The sequence below is a fragment of the Stegastes partitus genome, unplaced genomic scaffold (assembly GCF_000690725.1).
Source record: "Stegastes partitus isolate 25-593 unplaced genomic scaffold, Stegastes_partitus-1.0.2 Scaffold520, whole genome shotgun sequence".
Lineage (NCBI taxonomy): Eukaryota > Metazoa > Chordata > Actinopteri > Pomacentridae > Stegastes > Stegastes partitus.
In genome coordinates this window covers 49,889-68,640 of record NW_007578251.1, presented here as the reverse complement: position 1 = coordinate 68,640, position 18,752 = coordinate 49,889, and the positions used below count along the sequence as shown (strand labels likewise).

General features: G+C 37.8%; 1 protein-coding gene across 1 annotated transcript in view; it reads left to right on the top strand.

The window, feature by feature from the left end:
• The window catches only part of adcy8 (adenylate cyclase 8 (brain)), a 117,158-nt gene that overhangs the window by 54,252 nt on the left and 44,154 nt on the right, over positions 1–18,752 (top strand). The window contains exons 3-6 of the mRNA XM_008287785.1: positions 6,134–6,264; positions 6,507–6,618; positions 9,127–9,254; positions 17,991–18,149. Coding sequence (XP_008286007.1) covers positions 6,134–6,264; positions 6,507–6,618; positions 9,127–9,254; positions 17,991–18,149 — 530 coding nt within the window. The remainder of the gene's footprint in view (positions 1–6,133; positions 6,265–6,506; positions 6,619–9,126; positions 9,255–17,990; positions 18,150–18,752) is intronic.

The following is an 18,752-nucleotide window of genomic DNA, read 5'->3' as shown; positions in this document are numbered from 1 at the left end:
GTCATCTGAGGCCTTGATAACGTCTTGAAAACATTTCTTAAATGTTAGCTCGTCCCCCAAATGTAGTCTGAATGTTCTAAATAAAATGTTCTGTTTTAGTCACTTTTAACCTCACAGGAACATTATTTGAAATAACAAATATTTGAATGTTACCTTTAAAACATTATTAGAACTTGTAGGTAACGTTAGCTTGCTGGGATGCACTTATTCACACAAGAGGTTGCCAAAATATCAGATATCAGAGAAAAATCTTAAATGAGCAAATGTTAACAGAATAAATGCAAATCTCTTGTTTTAATCTGGTGTTAAAACCAAACATATAGGCAGCATTGTGTTTCCCAGCTGTGGGCCTGAATGAGCAGCACAGACTACTTTCACCGGCATTGCCATTGAGACTAAAGAGAATCAAACAGTCACCGGGGCTGTTTTTCCTTCCCTCTCTGCTGTTATCCAGCCTCAGCTTCTCTCTCCACGCGTGCTCGAGGTTTGAAGAGGCTCTCCAGAGCTCTCAGACAGCGTCACGCAGCTTCACCGAGTGCACACGAGGTTGCATTTTTATTTTACACTCGAAAACTTCTCTGTGATCTAAGCGGGGGGCGGCTCAGTGGAGCGACGGTTGGCGACGTCGCCTCACAGCACGACTGTTCAGAGCTGAAGCCTGCTGTTCGGCTGCAGACTTTCTGTTTTTACTTTGTGTAAATATATCTGATAGATGGAGTCACATTCACAAAGAGTGTCTGAATGTGTCAGTTTTATTTCTGTTTCAGTCGTTCTTACAGATTTATCATACAGTTGTGAGCAAAAATTGAAATGCCCTTGTATAACCCTAAAATCAAGAAACCCCCAGAAGACCAAATCAGGTGTAAAGCATGATGGTGGCAATATTATGCTCTGGAACATAGTAAATGGAATAATGAAGAAGGAGGATTGCCTCCACTTTCACCAGGAAAACATCAAATCATCAGCAGAAGGTTGAATCTCGGACACAGTTGGATGGTTTAATAAGACGATGACCCCAAATCGGTAAAGAAACGGTTAAATCAGGCGAGAATGAAGGTTTTAGACTGGTCTCTACAAAGTAAACCCACCAAGAACCTGTACTGATGAAGAACCAAGTCTGAGTCAGAAAGACAACAAATTTAGTTGAACCAATTCTGTTCAGAGGAACCAAAGATAAACCAGAAGCTGGTGGACGGAAACCAAAAGAACCTAGTTGAGGTGCAAATGGTCAAAGGGCATTGAATCACATGTTAGATTTCTGTATGTATGTTTATTTCAATAGGACCAGTAATAAATCTGTGAAAGAATCAGAATTACATGATTGTTTTTGTGACAATGATTCCCTCAGAGAAAATTCAGAGTTCTAAGAGTCATTGGAAACTCCAGACTAACATGATAAACAGATGAACATGATCTTTACAACCGTATGGAAACTTCAGTTCACGGCTCAAAATTAGAAGAATCAATCAGACTCAAGTGAACTCAGAGCAGTTCTGGCTGCGGTTCCTCGGCTCACAAAGACTAAACTGCCGCAGAATGAAAAAAAAAAAAGTTCATCAAACTCTGCAGAAACGTCAAACTGTTCAGCGCAGTAAACAGCTTGTCATCTCATCACTGCGATAAAGCAGCTGCATGAATGACAGGCGGCATTTTAAGGCACATTCATGCTTCTGCTTGTAGCTCGACGCCTACGTCTACTGAAGGATTAGAGGAAATTTACCAACACTGAAGCTACAGAGACGCAGTCTTCGGCTGTAATGCTGCGTGTAGGTCGGATGCTAAAGCGGACGGTTTAAAAGGTCAGTTTCCGGAACGATTCTTGTGTTTTTAAGAGCTGCTGATGCAACAGGACTCAGTTTGACTCCACCATCACTTCTGTCTATTCTGCAGCAGCAGCAAAAGGACCAACAACAGCACAAACTTGTACATTTTCACATGTTTTTGCCCTCAAGTGGCAACAAAATGCTACAACAGGTACATGTGTAAAAGCAGAGCAGCACAGTGGAGCCTTTAGAGGATTCACGAGTCTCCTGTTCAGTTAAATCAGTAACTGTTGGACGTCTGGGGACCGCACATGGTGAAAATCAAGTCTTTAGCCTTGTACATTAATCCCTATGGTGTTTTTTTTATGCTAGAAGGTGTATCATCAGCAAATCATCAGTCAACACCATGTCTCAGAAACTCAGATTCAGATTTCTGGGGTTTCCATGTGTAACAAACATAAGAACTGATTTTATCAGCGTCACGGTGGAGCTTTTGGTTTCATTAGTCTTTTTCAGTTTCAAACGTGCAGCTGAATAGCTCCAATATTACAACTTGCTGTTGTGTAGCATGAAGTAGCTTTGCAGTGTATTGGGGGGCTGAGCTTGCACTGCATTTTAAGGTAGGAAAAGTTTATTATCATGGAAAAATAAAACCTAAAAATGCAACTTTGATACACATAAATGAGTTTTAAGAGGCTAAATCACTGACTGTAAATGGACTAAATCAGTGTTTCATTCCTTGCTTTCTTCAGAATTTACATCTAACATTGTGTATTTAAATCGTTTTCCTGATCATTGTTGTGATGCATGATGTTGAATATGATGCAAGCTGAAGACAGATTTCTGCTTTTGCTCTACAGAGCTGGACAACAAGTTCTTGTGAGTTGAAAAAAATGTGTGGATTTGAGAATTTCAGCCAGAAACGTTTGTGGCTGGTAAAAAAAACCCAAAACACTTCGGTTATATTAGCAGCTGGTGGAGTTATTTGTTATTTTATATACCAGTCTGCATCTGTATGTCTTTTATAGAAGTTCCGGTTAATGGTATCGACAGTACAGCCGAGATGTGATATCATTTCAGTTGGATTATAAATAGGATTCGAGATATGTTCTATTCAAGACCAAGAAAAAGTCAGTATTGGAACTTATATATCATGTTTCAGTATGGATTAATGCAAATTATAGAGGAGCTGATTAACTTCTGATTTCTTCACTAACTCCACAGTCAGGTTCACTTGTAACTGCTCTCAGCTTTGTGCTGAACCAGAATCCGGCTGCAGATTATGAGTTTGAGAAGACTGCTGCCTCGTTGGTGTTTGCTCCTTCAGTAGCTTCTTGTTTACAGTCATTTTGTTTTTGCATAAATATTTCCAAGATGAATTAATTAGACCTTTGAGTAACCTTTACTTTAGGATTGTCTGTAGTTGTTGGGACTATTTTGAGAAGCAGATTACTCCACATTTGGTGCCCTGTAGCGTTGTAGCGACAGCAGGACGCTGTTCGTGGGATTGAGTCAACGTGAACCACAGAGTGTGTTCATGCTAATGAAGCAACATGTCACCCAGGGCAACAGTGTGACATGTGCACATGTAAATATCACGCCGTCTTTCACATTTATTTGTCATCAAAAGGGGAACATGAAGCTGCCGTCGGCGTCAAGGTATCTAAGTTTGTTTCTGGTGAAAATTCCCGAGGAGACGCAGAATGAAGCTGATGAGTGCTTTAATGTCAACAACTGCAGACAACTCTTGATTGGCTGCAAAATGAGCAAATCTGAGTCCACCGACAGATTCTGTGGTGTTCAGACAGCGAGGCTTTAGGACGCAGCACTGAGCCAGCTGACCGGTTTCCAGGTATTAGACGCGTCCCTCTGCCGTCCTTTAAGTGCAGAGGATCAGAAATCTCCAGCGTCTCTGAACACGAGCTGTTTGCTGATGTCACCCTCCACGGTTCTGGTTGGTTCTAATGTATTCAGAATGTGAAGGAGGCAGTTGCTTGGCGCTGCTGAAGATCCCCGAGGCCAAAAAAAAATACTGAGGAATGCTGCAGCGCTCCCACTCCAAATCTGTCTCTGCTGCTGCCAAGTGGCGCCGCGTCAGAACCAAAACCACGAGACAAACTCAGGTTTCTGGTTGTTTCTGAGGATCCTGATGAAGCAGCTTATCCTTCAGCAAATCGTCTCCTACAGACGGGACTTTATGTAATTTGTTTTTACAAGCTTTAGTTCAGTTGATTTCTATTTTTGACTCCATTTAATTCCTCCTTGCCTTCTATTTTAACTGCATTTAACTGTAAATTGCACGCTGCACTCGCAATTCAAGAGACCCGTTCTCACTACGTTTGGATGGATCTTTAAAGTTGCAAACATTATTTTCTGAAGTTATTTTGACACTAATAATGTTGCAATGAACTTAATATTGTGTCTAATTTAAGCTTAAATGTTATTATTTTTATCCCATATTCAATCAATTCATATTAAGGAAAGTTACATTTTCTCCATTATTTTTTGAGGCTACGATTTCAAATCTTCTCTGCCTCCTAAACATTGGAGGATTTTTTAAATTTTTTATATTCCAACTTAAAAACATGAGTTCATTTTTTGATTTGTTTTGGTAATCAGGCACATCATACTTACAGGAAGTTTCTTTCAAATAATCAACTTGATTTTTTGCCAGTAATCAATTTAAAAACATGAGTTTGTGCTACCAACCATTAAATATTTTAAAATACCATTGAATGACGGACGGAAGGAAGGAAGGAAGGAAGGAAGGAAGGAAGGAAGGAAGGAAGGAAGCAAGCAAGCAAGCTCGAATTTTCCTTGGCTCAATATGTTTTGTTGGTTGAACATGACTTCTTAATACCATTTTCTGTGTCTATGTTTGTATAATATGGGTTTTGTGAATCTGTTCAGCTTTGTTTTTCTACATTATTGTAATTTTTTTTTTAAAAATCATGCAACTGAACCTAGCTGGCGTCTTCGTACATCTGATTATGAAAAGATTTTATACTTATAAATAAAAAAAGAAACATATTTTTCTGATTTTTTTCAAAACTTTTACATTGAAATTGTCTTAGCTCAAAAACATTTATGCAAACTGTTACATTATCTTTTTGTTGCTGAGCTGAAACACTGTTTTTTCGTGTGTTTAACAAGTTTGTGAACTTTTTAGCTCTCAGTTCCACTTTTGCTCTTATTATCTAGTTTTGAACCCTAATTTTTTTTCTTTCAAAAAGTGGAACAATCTGCCATTTGATCAGGTGACTTTTACTTGTTTTCTGTACAGTAATAAGCCACAACATTAAAACAGTCTGCCCTAATATCATCCCTCTTATTGCCACGTGTCCTCTTGGGCTCTTGGTTGTGTTCCTCAAGCCTTTTCTAAGCAGTTTTAGCAGTTCTAGCAGAGGACATGTGCTTGTTTGTGTTTAGACACATGTCACATTAACATCACATGAATGTAGGACTTTAGTTTCCCAGCAGGAGATTGTGTTGTAATGGGATGATTGATGTCAGAACTATACGCAACACTGTCTGGCTGGTTTTTTTTCCTAATTTTTACTCACTGTGGTTCATTTTTCACTGCAATATAAAGTCCTGCACCTCTATGGAAACAGAACAACCACGAAGAAGGAGCGAGAACTCAGAAATCCCTTCTGTCAGTAGGACACAGTTATGATGACATTAATTACACAAAAAGACAAACAGGAAATTTATTTTTTTATTTTTTTCTTCCACAAAAATTGAGAAAACCTGGAATCAACATGTCCAATATAGTTCCAAGTGTCCACAGATGTTACCAACACTTAGGGGGGGAATTGAAGGATTCACATACTGTAGATGATTTAGTACTTACTTCTATAATTTGTTCTGTTACCTATCTGCTGTGTGTCAACACTGCCTGCCGTTCAACCAAGTACTTCCTGATTTTTTGTCTTGTAATGGTGTAGTGTTTATTTTTTTTTTTTGGATTATGTTTGTAATTTAGACATGTAGAATGTAGTGACTTTGATAAAGCTTCACAGTTTTAAAGTTAGTTTCAGATGAAATGGCACGTCGCAGGTGATTTGTTTTATGAGAAATATTTGCCACAAGAATTTCCATCTGGATTAATACATTTCTCTCTTTCTTTTTTTCCCTCTTTTCTTTTCCTGATATTTCAATTGCCATCAAATGTTTCAAAATCTACTACTTCTGGGTTTTTGTCTCTGACAAATGGTTTATTTTTAGGGATTTTTTAAACAGACCTTTCAAACCCACCTGCAGGTTGAAGAAAATCAGACTTTTAAGGCTGACAAATCACCAAAATGACTTCATGGAACAACATTTTTCCAGGTCAGAGCGCTAACATGATTCATTTTTCTGCCCCACAGGAGCGACTGGTGTTATCAGTCCTGCCACGTTTTGTAGTTTTGGAAATGATCAACGACATGACAAATGTAGAGGACGAGCACCTCCAGCATCAGTTCCACAGAATCTACATCCACCGCTACGAGAATGTCAGGTGAGGAAAAAAACGCCATGAAAAACTTTATCTTCACCTGTACTGCCATAAGAAGGAGAATTCTTAAATCACGTGGGGCGTTTCTGTTTATTATTGCTTGTTTTCTCAAATTTGTGTGTCATATGATGATCATTTCTGACTGAGATGTTTGTGTAAATGTGCAACTTATGCAAATCTGAAATATAAGTATTTTTTTAAGAGCTGACCTGGATATTAAAGTGACATTTCCGTATTTTATTCAGCATTCTTTTCGCAGATGTTAAAGGCTTCACAAACCTCTCCACGACGCTGTCAGCGCAGGAGCTGGTGCGAATGTTGAACGAACTCTTTGCACGCTTCGACCGCCTCGCACACGTGAGTCATTTCAGCTTTTCACTCGACGTGCACAAATCTGTTGCAGTTTTTGTGAAAGTGTATGTTTAACCTGTGACATCCGCTGACGTTGCTGGTTTGTCGCTATGCTAATGCTACATTCGTCACCTTTGTCGCAGAGATTTGGGGAAACAAACTGCTTCTGCAGTCACGGCAAATATGACGAGTTTTCTGCAGCTTTAGAAAAAAAAAAAGATTTTTGCATGAACATTTCACATGTTTATTTTCACTCTGGAAGTTTACATAAAAATTAGCTGCCTTAATCGGCCATTTTGTTAACTGCATTAGCGATCCCAGGAACTCGCTAACCCAGGCGATATTTACTAGCCGACCTTATCGCTTTACATATTCGTCCTCATGTGGCAATCGAGCCTCAGTTAAGCTGAATTTCATTTTCTGTAACAAATGGCCAAAAACAAACTTTAAAAAGTCACAGAGGCTTTTTCAGCTACTCCTGCAGCAGAATCCACTTTTAACTGCCTCCCCTTGACTCCTTACTCTCAACATTTTCACTGTGAGACAGTTTTTTTCTCATTTTTTTACTAGAGCTGAGTGGTCTGAGGGTTAAAGGAAACAAAAATACAGTTTCTGGTTGGTTGGCAGGTAATTATTTGACAGAATCCTGAAAGAAATGTGGGATTTTTAAAACCTTTTGTAGTTTGTGCTCATGTTAAAGGGCTCTTCAGCGACCAATGCTGTTGTTTATCTAGTGAGGAGGATGTCAGCTGATGGATTACCTAGTTTATGACATCTGCTGAAGTATTGATACTGTTCATAAAGTCATTGGAATACACCTTTGTTCTGTAAAGGACAAACCATGTTTTCATTCCTCTGAGTGTCTGAAGAGAGAAAACACTTGTTGCATGATTCTAATGAGATAAAACAAGCTGTCAGTTCATAAGAATAGCATCAGCACTGGGTGCTGAATCCTACAAATGGAAGACAATGAAGAAGAAAGATAACTGGCAATGTAAAGTGCTGTCCTTCTTCTTCGTTCTTCGTCTACCACTTTTTTATTTCTCGTCTTCTTCTTTATCTTCTTCTCGTCTTTCTTCTCTGTATTCTTGTTCTTCATCATCTCTTTCTTCTCCTCTTCATTCTTCTTTGTTCTTTGTCTACTACTCCTTTTCTTCTTCTTCTCCTACTCCTCTTTCTTCTTCTCCTCTTGATTTCTTCTTCTTCTACTACTACTCCTTTTTTTCTCCTTCTCCTTCTTCTTCTCCTCTTCATTTTTCTTTTTCTTCTACTACTTTTTATTCTGCTTCTTCTTTTTCGTCTTCTGCTCTGTGTTATTCTTCTACTACTTCTTCTCTTTCTTCTGCTCTTCCTTCTTCTCCTTCTTGTTCTTCTACTACTCCTTTTTTTCTGCTTCTTCTTTCTTCATTTCCTTCTTCTCCTCTTTCTTCTTCTACTCCGTTTACTTCTGCGTCTTCCTCTCTTCTCCTCCTCCTCCTCCTTCTTCTTCTGCTTTTCTTCTGCCTCTACTTCTTTTCCCATCTCCTTCTCCTCTTTTTCCTTCTTCTACCACCTCCTTCCTCCTTTTCTTCCTTTTCTTCTTATTCTCTTCTTACTTTTCTTTTCTTGCTGTACTTTTTCTTCTTCTCATTCTTGCTCTTTTTAACATTTCTTCTAGTAATTAACCTACAACAACAACTAATGTTGCAGGGCCTTAATATTTAACTGAGGGACATTTGTAGAATAATTAATGTTGTAGCTTCTTAATCTTAATATGTAAATGATTCTGCTGAATTTGTCTCATTAATTTTGTCCGGTTTTGACCTTCGTATTTAAATTATTCAGGTAAATTTGCATGTTAAATAATATTGTAGTGTCTTAACCTTAGTATGTAAATTATTCAAGTACATTTTAATAATAAATAACAGTTTAGGATTTTAACCTTAGTATGTAAATTATTCAGGTAAATTAGGTCACGTTGAAGGCTCCTAACTTAATATTTAGACTTTTTAAGCAAATGAGTAATGTTCATCTTATTTCTGTATTGAGTTCAACATGAGCTGTTTTAAAAGTTCTGTAGAAATAACGTCACTTTAATTTTTCACATCTTTGTAGAAAAACAAACTCTGTTACTTACTTGATTAAGATAAGACAAGATGAGATAAATGACATTATTGTTTGTCCTGTTGTTAGTAAAGTTTAAACTGGATGGAGCTATTCAATAAATACATTTCTTTGTTTTTGGAGCAGCTCGACAGAAATTTAATTCAAATCAACAGACTTAAAATCAGTTAAAGCATTCAGTCCGTAGCTCCACATGATATCAGACTATTATTATTATTATCATGAGAGTATTTCAGGCTGTCACGCCTTGTCGGTCACGATTTCACAGTCGGAGCATTAGTGCGTTTTCAGTCGTGTATTTATTTTTAATTTTCCACTTCATACATATTTTTTCGCTCATGTTCTCTGCTTTAACGTTTTGGGTTTCATTAAGGTTTAATTACATGAACGTCATGTGTTTCTGTGCTGCAGGAGCATCACTGTCTACGAATAAAGATCCTGGGAGACTGTTACTACTGTGTGTCTGGTCTGCCGGAGCCCAGGCAGGATCACGCCCACTGCTGCGTGGAGATGGGCCTCAGCATGATCAAAACCATCAGGTACCAACGAGCTTCTGTTGCTGTCATCGTTGTTAACAACTCTACTGCAGGCCATGTCGTGTTTTTTAATGGGGGAGAAAGAAATGAACTGAAATTTGAAAAAGATATCCTGCGTATTCCAACCACCAAATTTCTTGGATTGAGCCAAGACACAGACATGAGACAGTTTTAGAACGTCCCAGACTGGAATTACTCCAAACAGCATGCACGGGAATAAATTATAATCTAACAGATATGTGAATATTGTTTTTTTTTTTTTTTGATTCCACATTTTATCAGCAGAACAATCCAACTTCAGCTAATTGAACGTTTTGCTGGAGCTCATGGACCAATCAGATAAACTGACCTCAGATAATCAACCTAATTGTTTAGGAGAAGCCTGTATTGACCAAGAAGAGTGTTTTTTCATATCTCAGTGACAAACCGTATGTAACCTTTAACTAGCAATGGACAGCATGACAGAGTCTTTGGTAACACTTAATGGCCTCCATTCTGACTTTATTTTGACAACACGCGGTGGAATCTGTAAGGATTGTGGTCAACTATGTGGTCAACTTCATGTCTGTGTTAGAAATAGCTCTATCAGCATAAAGCACCACGTCGGTTGTATCAAATTTGTAAATTTAGTGATTAGGCGGTTTTTGGTTTGACTAGTTTCTATAGTTTTTGGATTTTTTTTCTGGCCCTTGAAGGCTTAAGCTGAAATGTTGGGCTTGTCTTTTTAAAACTTGTTTGGGTCATTGAGGTACGGTTTCATCTAGAAAAAAAACAGGCAGAATATGTCCAGCATCTCCACAAAAAAGAAGAGCATTACAGTGAACACTCTTTCTTATTCTATTATTTGTTTACACACAGTTCATGGTAGGTTTTCCATACCATGTAAGAAATGCTTTGGATCCTACTTTCCAAAAACAAACAGCTCTCTAGAGATGAAAAGGCTTCCCCCTACATGGACCTAGAGGTTTTCCCTCTGACCTCTATTCTTAGATTCTTATGTAACACACTTATGGTGAGCTGAGAGCAGCTGTGACCCAAAATACATCAGCATTTTGTTTCTCTGAAAAAAAGGAGTGAACGTACCTACTGTATTTCTAAGGAAAGACTTAAAAACCTGGTCAGTTTCAAGCAAATTCAGTAGTTAGACAAAGAATGTGGGTCATTCTGAGTCAGTGTAGACAGAGTTGAGTGAATATGTTGCTGCACCGTCTCAGAAAATGTTCAGACTTTACTTATTGATTATTTAAGAAACCAAACTACGTTCTGTTAAATATTTTTGGCTAAATTTTTAGGTTCAGTATGTCAACAAATACAAGCTGAAGTTCCCATCATAGAGTTGGGTGTTGGTTGAGCCCCGTGTCTCCGTAGTCCACCGTAAACATGATCCTGCACTGTAACAAAAAAAAGAAAAAACTGTTATATGTCATACTTTCTTTGTTTTGTTAAGTTACAGATACTCCCAGATAAACGTATTCCATTTTCACATTGTATCTTTAAATAAAGCTAAAAATGAGAAATAGCTAAAAGTATAAATAATGTCTACATCAAATCTGTATTTATTAAAAAAGAAAGAAAGAAAGAAAAATTATTGAATATTAATGATTGAAAAATTATAAATGTTTAACAGCTTTTTTATAGATTTTCCTTCTTGTCAAATCACAGATTTTTTATTTTATTTATTCATTTTTTAAATGTACATGTAGAAAGTAGCAATAAAACAAAAGACAGTTATATAAATGTTATATTTTAACATTGACTTTTTTACATTTATTTTTTTTATAAATGTAATTATTTTTTTCACAACATTTAAAATTAAATGTATACTGTTACCATATTTAAATCAGCAAAATTATCAATATTTTAGTTATAAAAGTTATTTTATTTTATTTAGGGCTAAAAAAAAAGGTGCACTGTTTAAAGTGTTTTTTTAAATAAATTTTTCCTGTTTTGTTAAATTGTAGATGATATTTAGTATAATCTGAGAAAAAAGTATTAATTAACACATCAGCTGCAAAACAAACAAACAAACTGTAAGTAATGTCTATGTTAAAAATCTGTTGTTTTTTTTTTTTACAGGTGGTAGTTTGTCCTTTTACAACGATTGATAATCAAATTAGACAGTTTCTATTGTATTTTAATCAGCAAATATATCATTATTTTGCAAATATTTTCTGCTATTTAAAAGAAAACGTTTGTATGTTGAGTACTGAGGAGTGGTAGATCAGCTTTAACTGGTATTTACAGATTGTTCCTGCTCTAAGTACAGATGATGTCCAGTAAAATCACAAAAGAAAAGTATTAATTTACCAAAAGTGTAAATAATGTCCAAAAATCTATTCTCACTCTTTTGTTATATTTGACTGTAAAATCACACTGTTTTACTGTATTTACATCAGGAAAAACAAAACAATCATTATTTTCCAGATATTTGCTCTCATTTTTACCGTTCTTGGAGTTTTTGAACATCACATTATTCCACCATTTTTCCTTTTTTTTCTTTTTCCGGTTTTCACTCCTTTTTCAACCCCCTTTTTTGTTTGTTTGTTTTACAGTGTAGCTGTTAGAAATCACTGTGTGCTGTTAAGTTCTAAGAAATTTCTTCACAAATCTGTGTGAGTTGTTTCTACTGACGCTGCGTATGTGTCGCGTCTGTGCGCTCAGAGCCGATTACAGCGAGTTAAGAGTCGGATGCAAACAACTGAAGTGCCGTTTTCAGGCACTTTGCATAACAAGCAGCAGATTCAGGAAACATGGAGCAGCTTTGCTTTTTAGTTTGCAGTTTATTTATTTCTGAAGCTCTCAGACGCACACCGTGACTGAACTACACTTCTCTCCTGCAAATATGTTGAATGAAACCCAGCCTCAGTTGTTGTTTCACTGCTGCTACTTTAAAGGAATCTGTTGTGTCTTTTCGCCCGAGGTGCTGGACAACTCTGCTGTAATCTGTAAAATTCTTTTATCTTGTTTCTCGCTGTCCTCGGTGCAGCAGGTCTCTGATCTCACAAAAGCTTCTCCGCGATATTTGCATTTGCAAGAATTAGCCTCCAGCTGAGTTTCAGTCACAAATAACGCGTCCAATTACCCGGTTCCGTATCAGACGTGCAGCATCACTGAGACGGGAGGAAACGTATTTTTAGTGATGGAATCACATTTCTGAAATTACATAACAGGGTTTGGCAGATCTCATAAGCTCCATGTGACTGTAGAAGCATCATTTCATGAGAGAGGAGGTTCAAAACGCCTAAAACCGCCCACTTATAACACACCGGTGCTCTGCAGGTTCTCGTAAAAAGGCTCTCAGACGTTAGAGTTTGTCCTTTTGAAGCCTGCAGTTTTCATTTTGATGATCTTCTTTGCGCATTTTGACCCTGTTGCATCACTTCCAGCGTGACATTGAGGGAGGAGAGGAGGATGTTTGGAGGAAAAAGAGGGATTAGTGGCGGATAAGCTGTGAGATTTGTGCTGTATACTATTAAGTCAATATGGTGAGCTGAGGACAGCCGGTCGCTCTGTGGTGCGACACTGCTGCTGTAAGAACGGTGGCTTTAGAGACGGCTGGAGTTTGTGTTCGTGGATCTAATTAATGCAGCTTCACCTGCTTGTGAGGCACAGAAAGCTGCAAGAAGCTGCCACACTGCAACAGAAAGTCCTGAACCTCTGTGGGACCAGCATGACTGTGTCTAGAATAACAGAAGTCCTACCAAAACAACAACAAAAAAGTTGAATTGATTTTATTTATCTTGCAAAAACCTAAATTCAACATGTTTCAAATGTCCACGTGTTACCAACATTGGAAAGAATGACGGAGGCTCCACAAACTATCGATTTTTTCCTATGTGTCTCCTTTATGCTCTGTGTAAACACTGCCTGCAGTTCAATTTAAAACAGCATGCAAATAGTTTGTTTTTGGCAATTTTAGAATGAGACATGCAGAATAAAAGGATTTTGAAGAAATGTTTAAAGATTTGGATTTGGTGAAATGTCCTGAGGCCACTGTAACCCACAGATGATTAGTTCAAGGACTGTGAGAAAGCTGACAATGCAACAATTCTTTTTTATGTATAGTTTTTGGCTTATAAATGAAAAGTTCTTGGAGATTTTTTTTTTGAAAGATAACATGCACATTTGATTCAGCTGTCCTGTTTCCAGCACAACAATGACTATCCATCCATCCATCCATCCATCCATCCATCCATCCATCCATCCATCCATCCATTGTATATACACCACTTAATCCTCATTAGGGTCTTGGGGGGGCTGGAGTCTATCCCAGCTGACTTAGAGTGAAGGCAGGACCCTGGACAGGTCACCAGTCTATCACAGGGCTACACTTACAGACAAACAACCAAGCACACTCACATTCACACCTACGGACAATTTAGAATCACCAATTAACCTCAACATGTTTTTGGACCGTGTGGGAGGAAGCTGGAGAACCCGGAGAGAACCCACGCTGCACGGGGAGAACATTCAATTCAATTCAATTCAATTTTATTTGTATAGCGCATATATCTGTGACATGACTGTTGGTGGCAGTTGAGTCGCTCATAGCTTCACAGATGTGCAGAGAAGTGCAGATTTTTTTTGTTTTTCACAGAATCTTGTTTGTGCCAATAGTTTATTTTCGGCAAAGTTTTAAATGAGACATTAGAATAAAGTGATTTTGATTAAATATGAGGATTTTAAATCAACACTTTGATTTAATTTACTTACGCATGAAACTGCAAATCACAGATGAAGTTCAGTGACTGAAACAGCTGAGAATCCATCACTTCTTTCTGTTTTTACAGTTTCTCGCTCTGGTAGAGTCATTTTGGCTTCTTTTTTGAAAGGTAATATGCCTTTCAAACTTGCTGGTAGGATTTAGGATTCAGAGGGTAAAAGGATCATTTTCTAATGCATTTTCAATTTAAGTGATGGATGACAAAATCTGCAGTCCTGGTTTTACTCTAAAATGTATTCAGACGTTTATCTGGAGCTAATATGAGCTGAGACAGACGAGTCAAATACAAACTACTTGAGTTACTCTGATTTTCTGCCTCTCCATCAACTGCAACAGAACAAAGAAGCACAAGGAGAGAAAACTGTGAGAAAGATTGTAGATAAAAACGAGACAGTGTTCCTGCGTGAGGCCTGTATATCTGACATAAATCAGATCTGTGTTTGGAGGGTTAAAACGTGTGTTTTCTGAGCTGCAGACAGAGTTCAGTGTCTCTCGCTGTGTCTGATGTTTATCTGCTGTCTTCATGCTCAACAATCAACACGAATCAAAGACCAGCAGCTTCTCACGGCTTCAGAAACCCTTCAGTGTCTGAGGCGTCCAGTGCTGTTGTTACAGGATCCTATTTGTACTTATTAGTTGTGAAACGTGCATGAAAAGCTGCCTTTGTGCTGAATTTACAAGCAAACTTTCTGATGTTTGCCTCATTTTAGCTTAAAATCGTTCACAATAATGAAAAGATGGAACTTTGAGAAAACTCAAATCCTTTCAGCCAAACAAAGGGGAGCAATTTTCACCCCCAAAATCCAAAGTGAGCGACTGAGTGAGCCGTCGATGCTGCTGTGATGAGAAACATTGGCAGGAAACACAGTAAAAAGAGCTAACTGCTGTTAAAGCAGTCATTAGTGTGTTCAGAAACAGAAAAGTGTGTTATTCCTGTTAAAAAATAACCAGCATTCTTTGCTGTGACACTGAAGATTGGCAGTTTTCACAGCAGCAGAAATGAACTGAATAAAATCTGCAAACAGACCTGAGCTCATTTTTACAAAAAATAAACACATCTACAGCCTGGAATGAAAAACAGTTTTGGTCATTTTAGCTTTTTTTTCCCCCCTCTTTTGTGGCACATAGAGGTGAATTGTAATATCACTCACCTGTTGAAAATGAATTAAAATAAAATAAATGGAAAAGCAAATTCCCAGAACTAAATGCAACGAACAACTTCATTTTCATGAGTGATCAACTTAAAAACTTGTGTATTCTAATAATTAAGTAAGAAAGTGTATTTATAAAGCACCTTACCACACACAGAGGTTATTCAAATTGGACAATAAATAAATAAATGAATAAATAAATGTGTATGTCATCAAAATTAAATTAATACATTTGAATAATCAAAAACAGGACAGATAAGTTGAATGAAGTGCAGACAGATGTATTATTATTATTTATTGATTTAAATTGACTGAAACAGTTATAAAAAAAAAAAAGACAAAGAGACAAGAAATGAGAAACAGATAAAATATACAGTAAAACATCCATCCATCATCTATACACCGTTTAATCCTCACTTGGGTCATGGGGGGCTGGAGTCTGTCCCAGCTGACTCAGGGTGAAGGCAGGGGACACCCTGGACAGGTCACCAGTCTATCACAGGGCTACACGTAGAGACAGAAGCACACTCACATTCACACCTACAGACAATTTAGAATCACCAATTAACCTCAACGTGTTTTTTGGGAGGAAGCCGGAGAACCTGGAGAGAACCCACACTGCACGGGGAGAACATGCAAACTCCACACCGAAAGATCCCGGGTGTCCTCACCGGGACGCGAACCGGCGACCTTCTAGCTGCGAGGCAACAGTGCTAACCACTGAGTCACCTTGCAGCCCATAAAATATTCAATGAAACAGAAAAAAAAAATTAATCTTATAACTCAACACAGTCTTTTGGGTTAAACATGAACTCGTAAAGATTGATGCAAAGTCTTCGACCACCATCACCATCATCATCATCATCATCATCATCATCATCATCATCATCACCATCATCATCATCATCATCACCACCATCATCATCACCATCATCATCATCATCACCATCATCATCATCATCAGCACTGTCGTCGTCATGACAACCTGCGGCGTGTTTGAGTTAATTTTCGCTCAGCAGTCGAGCGACTCGCGGCACCTGCCACAGACCCCCAGGATGCATTTCACCTCACGTCCGTCGCTGCCGTTATGAAGCATGAAATGAGCTCCGTCTGCTGCTCACAGACTCTTATCAGCCTTTGTGTTGTGCTCCATTATAATAAAGTATGAAATGAGAAACAAATGTAATAACGAGTGTGAAAAGTCTGCTGGGGTTGTTTTGTTTTTATTTTAAACCTCCGTTGTTGATGGATTTCTGAGCCTTGTCTGTTTCAGTTCACCAGAGGTCAATTTCATGAATATTAATTGGCTGAATTAATGCACACAGAGTTTCAAAGTTCCCGCATGAATATTTCAGCCTCAATGGCCTTGAAGTCAATTCTATCAAATTTTTATACAACACTGAAATATGCACATAGGTGTATCGCTCCTCATCTGTTATTGTCGTTACTAATTTAAAGATACGTTTTGATTGCAAAACAATGCATTTTTAATAGTGAACCTGTGAAAGGTCAAAGTGGGACTTTATTTTGAAGTGGGCTGTCATTTACCTCACAGCACTTTGCTTTCAGTTTGCTTATTGTTCTGACAGTTTAGACCAACAGCACAACAACGACCACATAAATTCTTTGGCTTGTTGCCATCATCCAGGCATCCATTCATCAGATCAATATGTCAGCTCAGTATATTCCTGCAGAAACTGACCTGAACCTTTGAGCATGTTCCAGCTGCAGGAGCTGTCCCTGCAGAGCGTCTTTCAGGGCGATTAAAAGGTTTTTGCGACCCTGAAACGTTACTGGTTGGTTAAATTCAACAAACCCCATTTCTTCTCCCTTCTCAATGTCTTCATCCAGTTTTCTCACCATGTAAGCTAAAATAACAAACCTCCATCGTTCTATTTCCTACATGCTCATAGAACTGGAGTTACATCCAGTAACGACACTTTCCGTTGCTTTGATGGAGTTAACTTTGCATTGAAAGCCCTGCTATGGAAACAGAAAGTCTAAAGGGCGGATGAGTGGTCCACAGCTGTCAGCATTTGTACCACGTTGCGCTTACTTTGAGTTCTCACAGTGGAAAGCTGTCTATAGCTATATCGGCTCACGTTGCAGAAATATATTACTTGCACAAAGAAAAGACTGTAAAATTGTGAGATGAATAAGTTTCTTTGGGGATATTCTTGTGGCAGCACTCGTCACCCAACACAGAAATCAGGTGTATTTAAAACAGGGATGTTAATGATTAATTGCCATTAATAATTTAACCACAAAAACTAAATTAACAGATAAGGCTGCAGACGAAAGTTATGCAAATGTAGATCAGCTGTAGTACCTGGTTGTTCCACCAGGTGGAGCCTCTTACTGTTTAACTCAGACTACAGGCAGTTCATGTTGGCTAGCAGAGAGCATTGTGGGAGTTTAGCTACCAACGGACACCATGACAAAGACTTCTGTGGAGGTTAATCACCTCTGACCAGAGTTGACTATCCGAGCAATTAATCAGCTATTGATTGATTACATCGCCAATTATCTGTTAAGAAAATTGTTTGAAATTTCCATCCCTGAACCAGCTATACTCATGTAGCGTCAACAAAAGCAAACAGCAGGAATACATCCACTGAAAGGTGTATTTGAGCCCAAGTCATGATCTTTTTCTAAAATTTGCCAAGTAATTTTGTAGCGCCAGCAACAGTAAGCAGCACAAACTTCCTGAAAACAGTGAAAGACGGGTATGTCATCATTTGACGGATATGTTTCAGTGTGACACTGCGTTACATATGTGCACAGAGCTTAAATAAAATCCTCTATGTTCACTGCAATGCTAGAAAATGCACCTCATCATTGTGATAATTGTTCTTTTTCTTGCAGATATGTGAGATCACGTACGAAACACGACATCGACATGCGCATCGGGATCCACTCCGGCTCGGTTCTTTGTGGCGTTTTGGGCCTCAGGAAGTGGCAGTTTGACGTCTGGTCCTGGGACGTTGACATCGCCAACAAGCTGGAGTCTGGAGGAATCCCAGGGTGAGCAAAACAAACACAGCACCATTTGATCAGATTCATTCATGAAACAAGGCTGGAAAAAGAAAATGAGAAAAATACAGAAAAGACCTGAAACGTTTGTTTCTAAATTTTCCCTGTTTTGTTAAACTGCAAATATATAAGTACTGTTTTTCACATGTACGGCAAAAAACCAGGCCAAAGTTGAAAAAAAATGTCCACATGAAAAATCTGTATGTTTACAAAGCATTATTTTCAGTGTGACCATAAAATGACATTGTTTATTCTGTATTTAATTTATCAAAAAATAGCATTATTTTATGGATATCTGCCGTTATTTGAAAGAAGAATTATGCAAATTAAGGGTTTAAAAATTGTATTTTTTATTATTATACTATATTATATTATATTAAACAACTTTTCCCTGTTTTGCTAAATTACACATATGTCGTAAATTTATAAAAAATAAAACAAAATTAATTTTAAAAAATTCCAAGACTGCACATAATGTCCACATCAAAAATCAGTTTTTGTGCTAATTAAATGGCAGTTTATTGTATTTAAATCCACTAAAAGTTCAGTATTTTATTTATGTTTACCATTATTTAAAAAAATAATCATTCATAT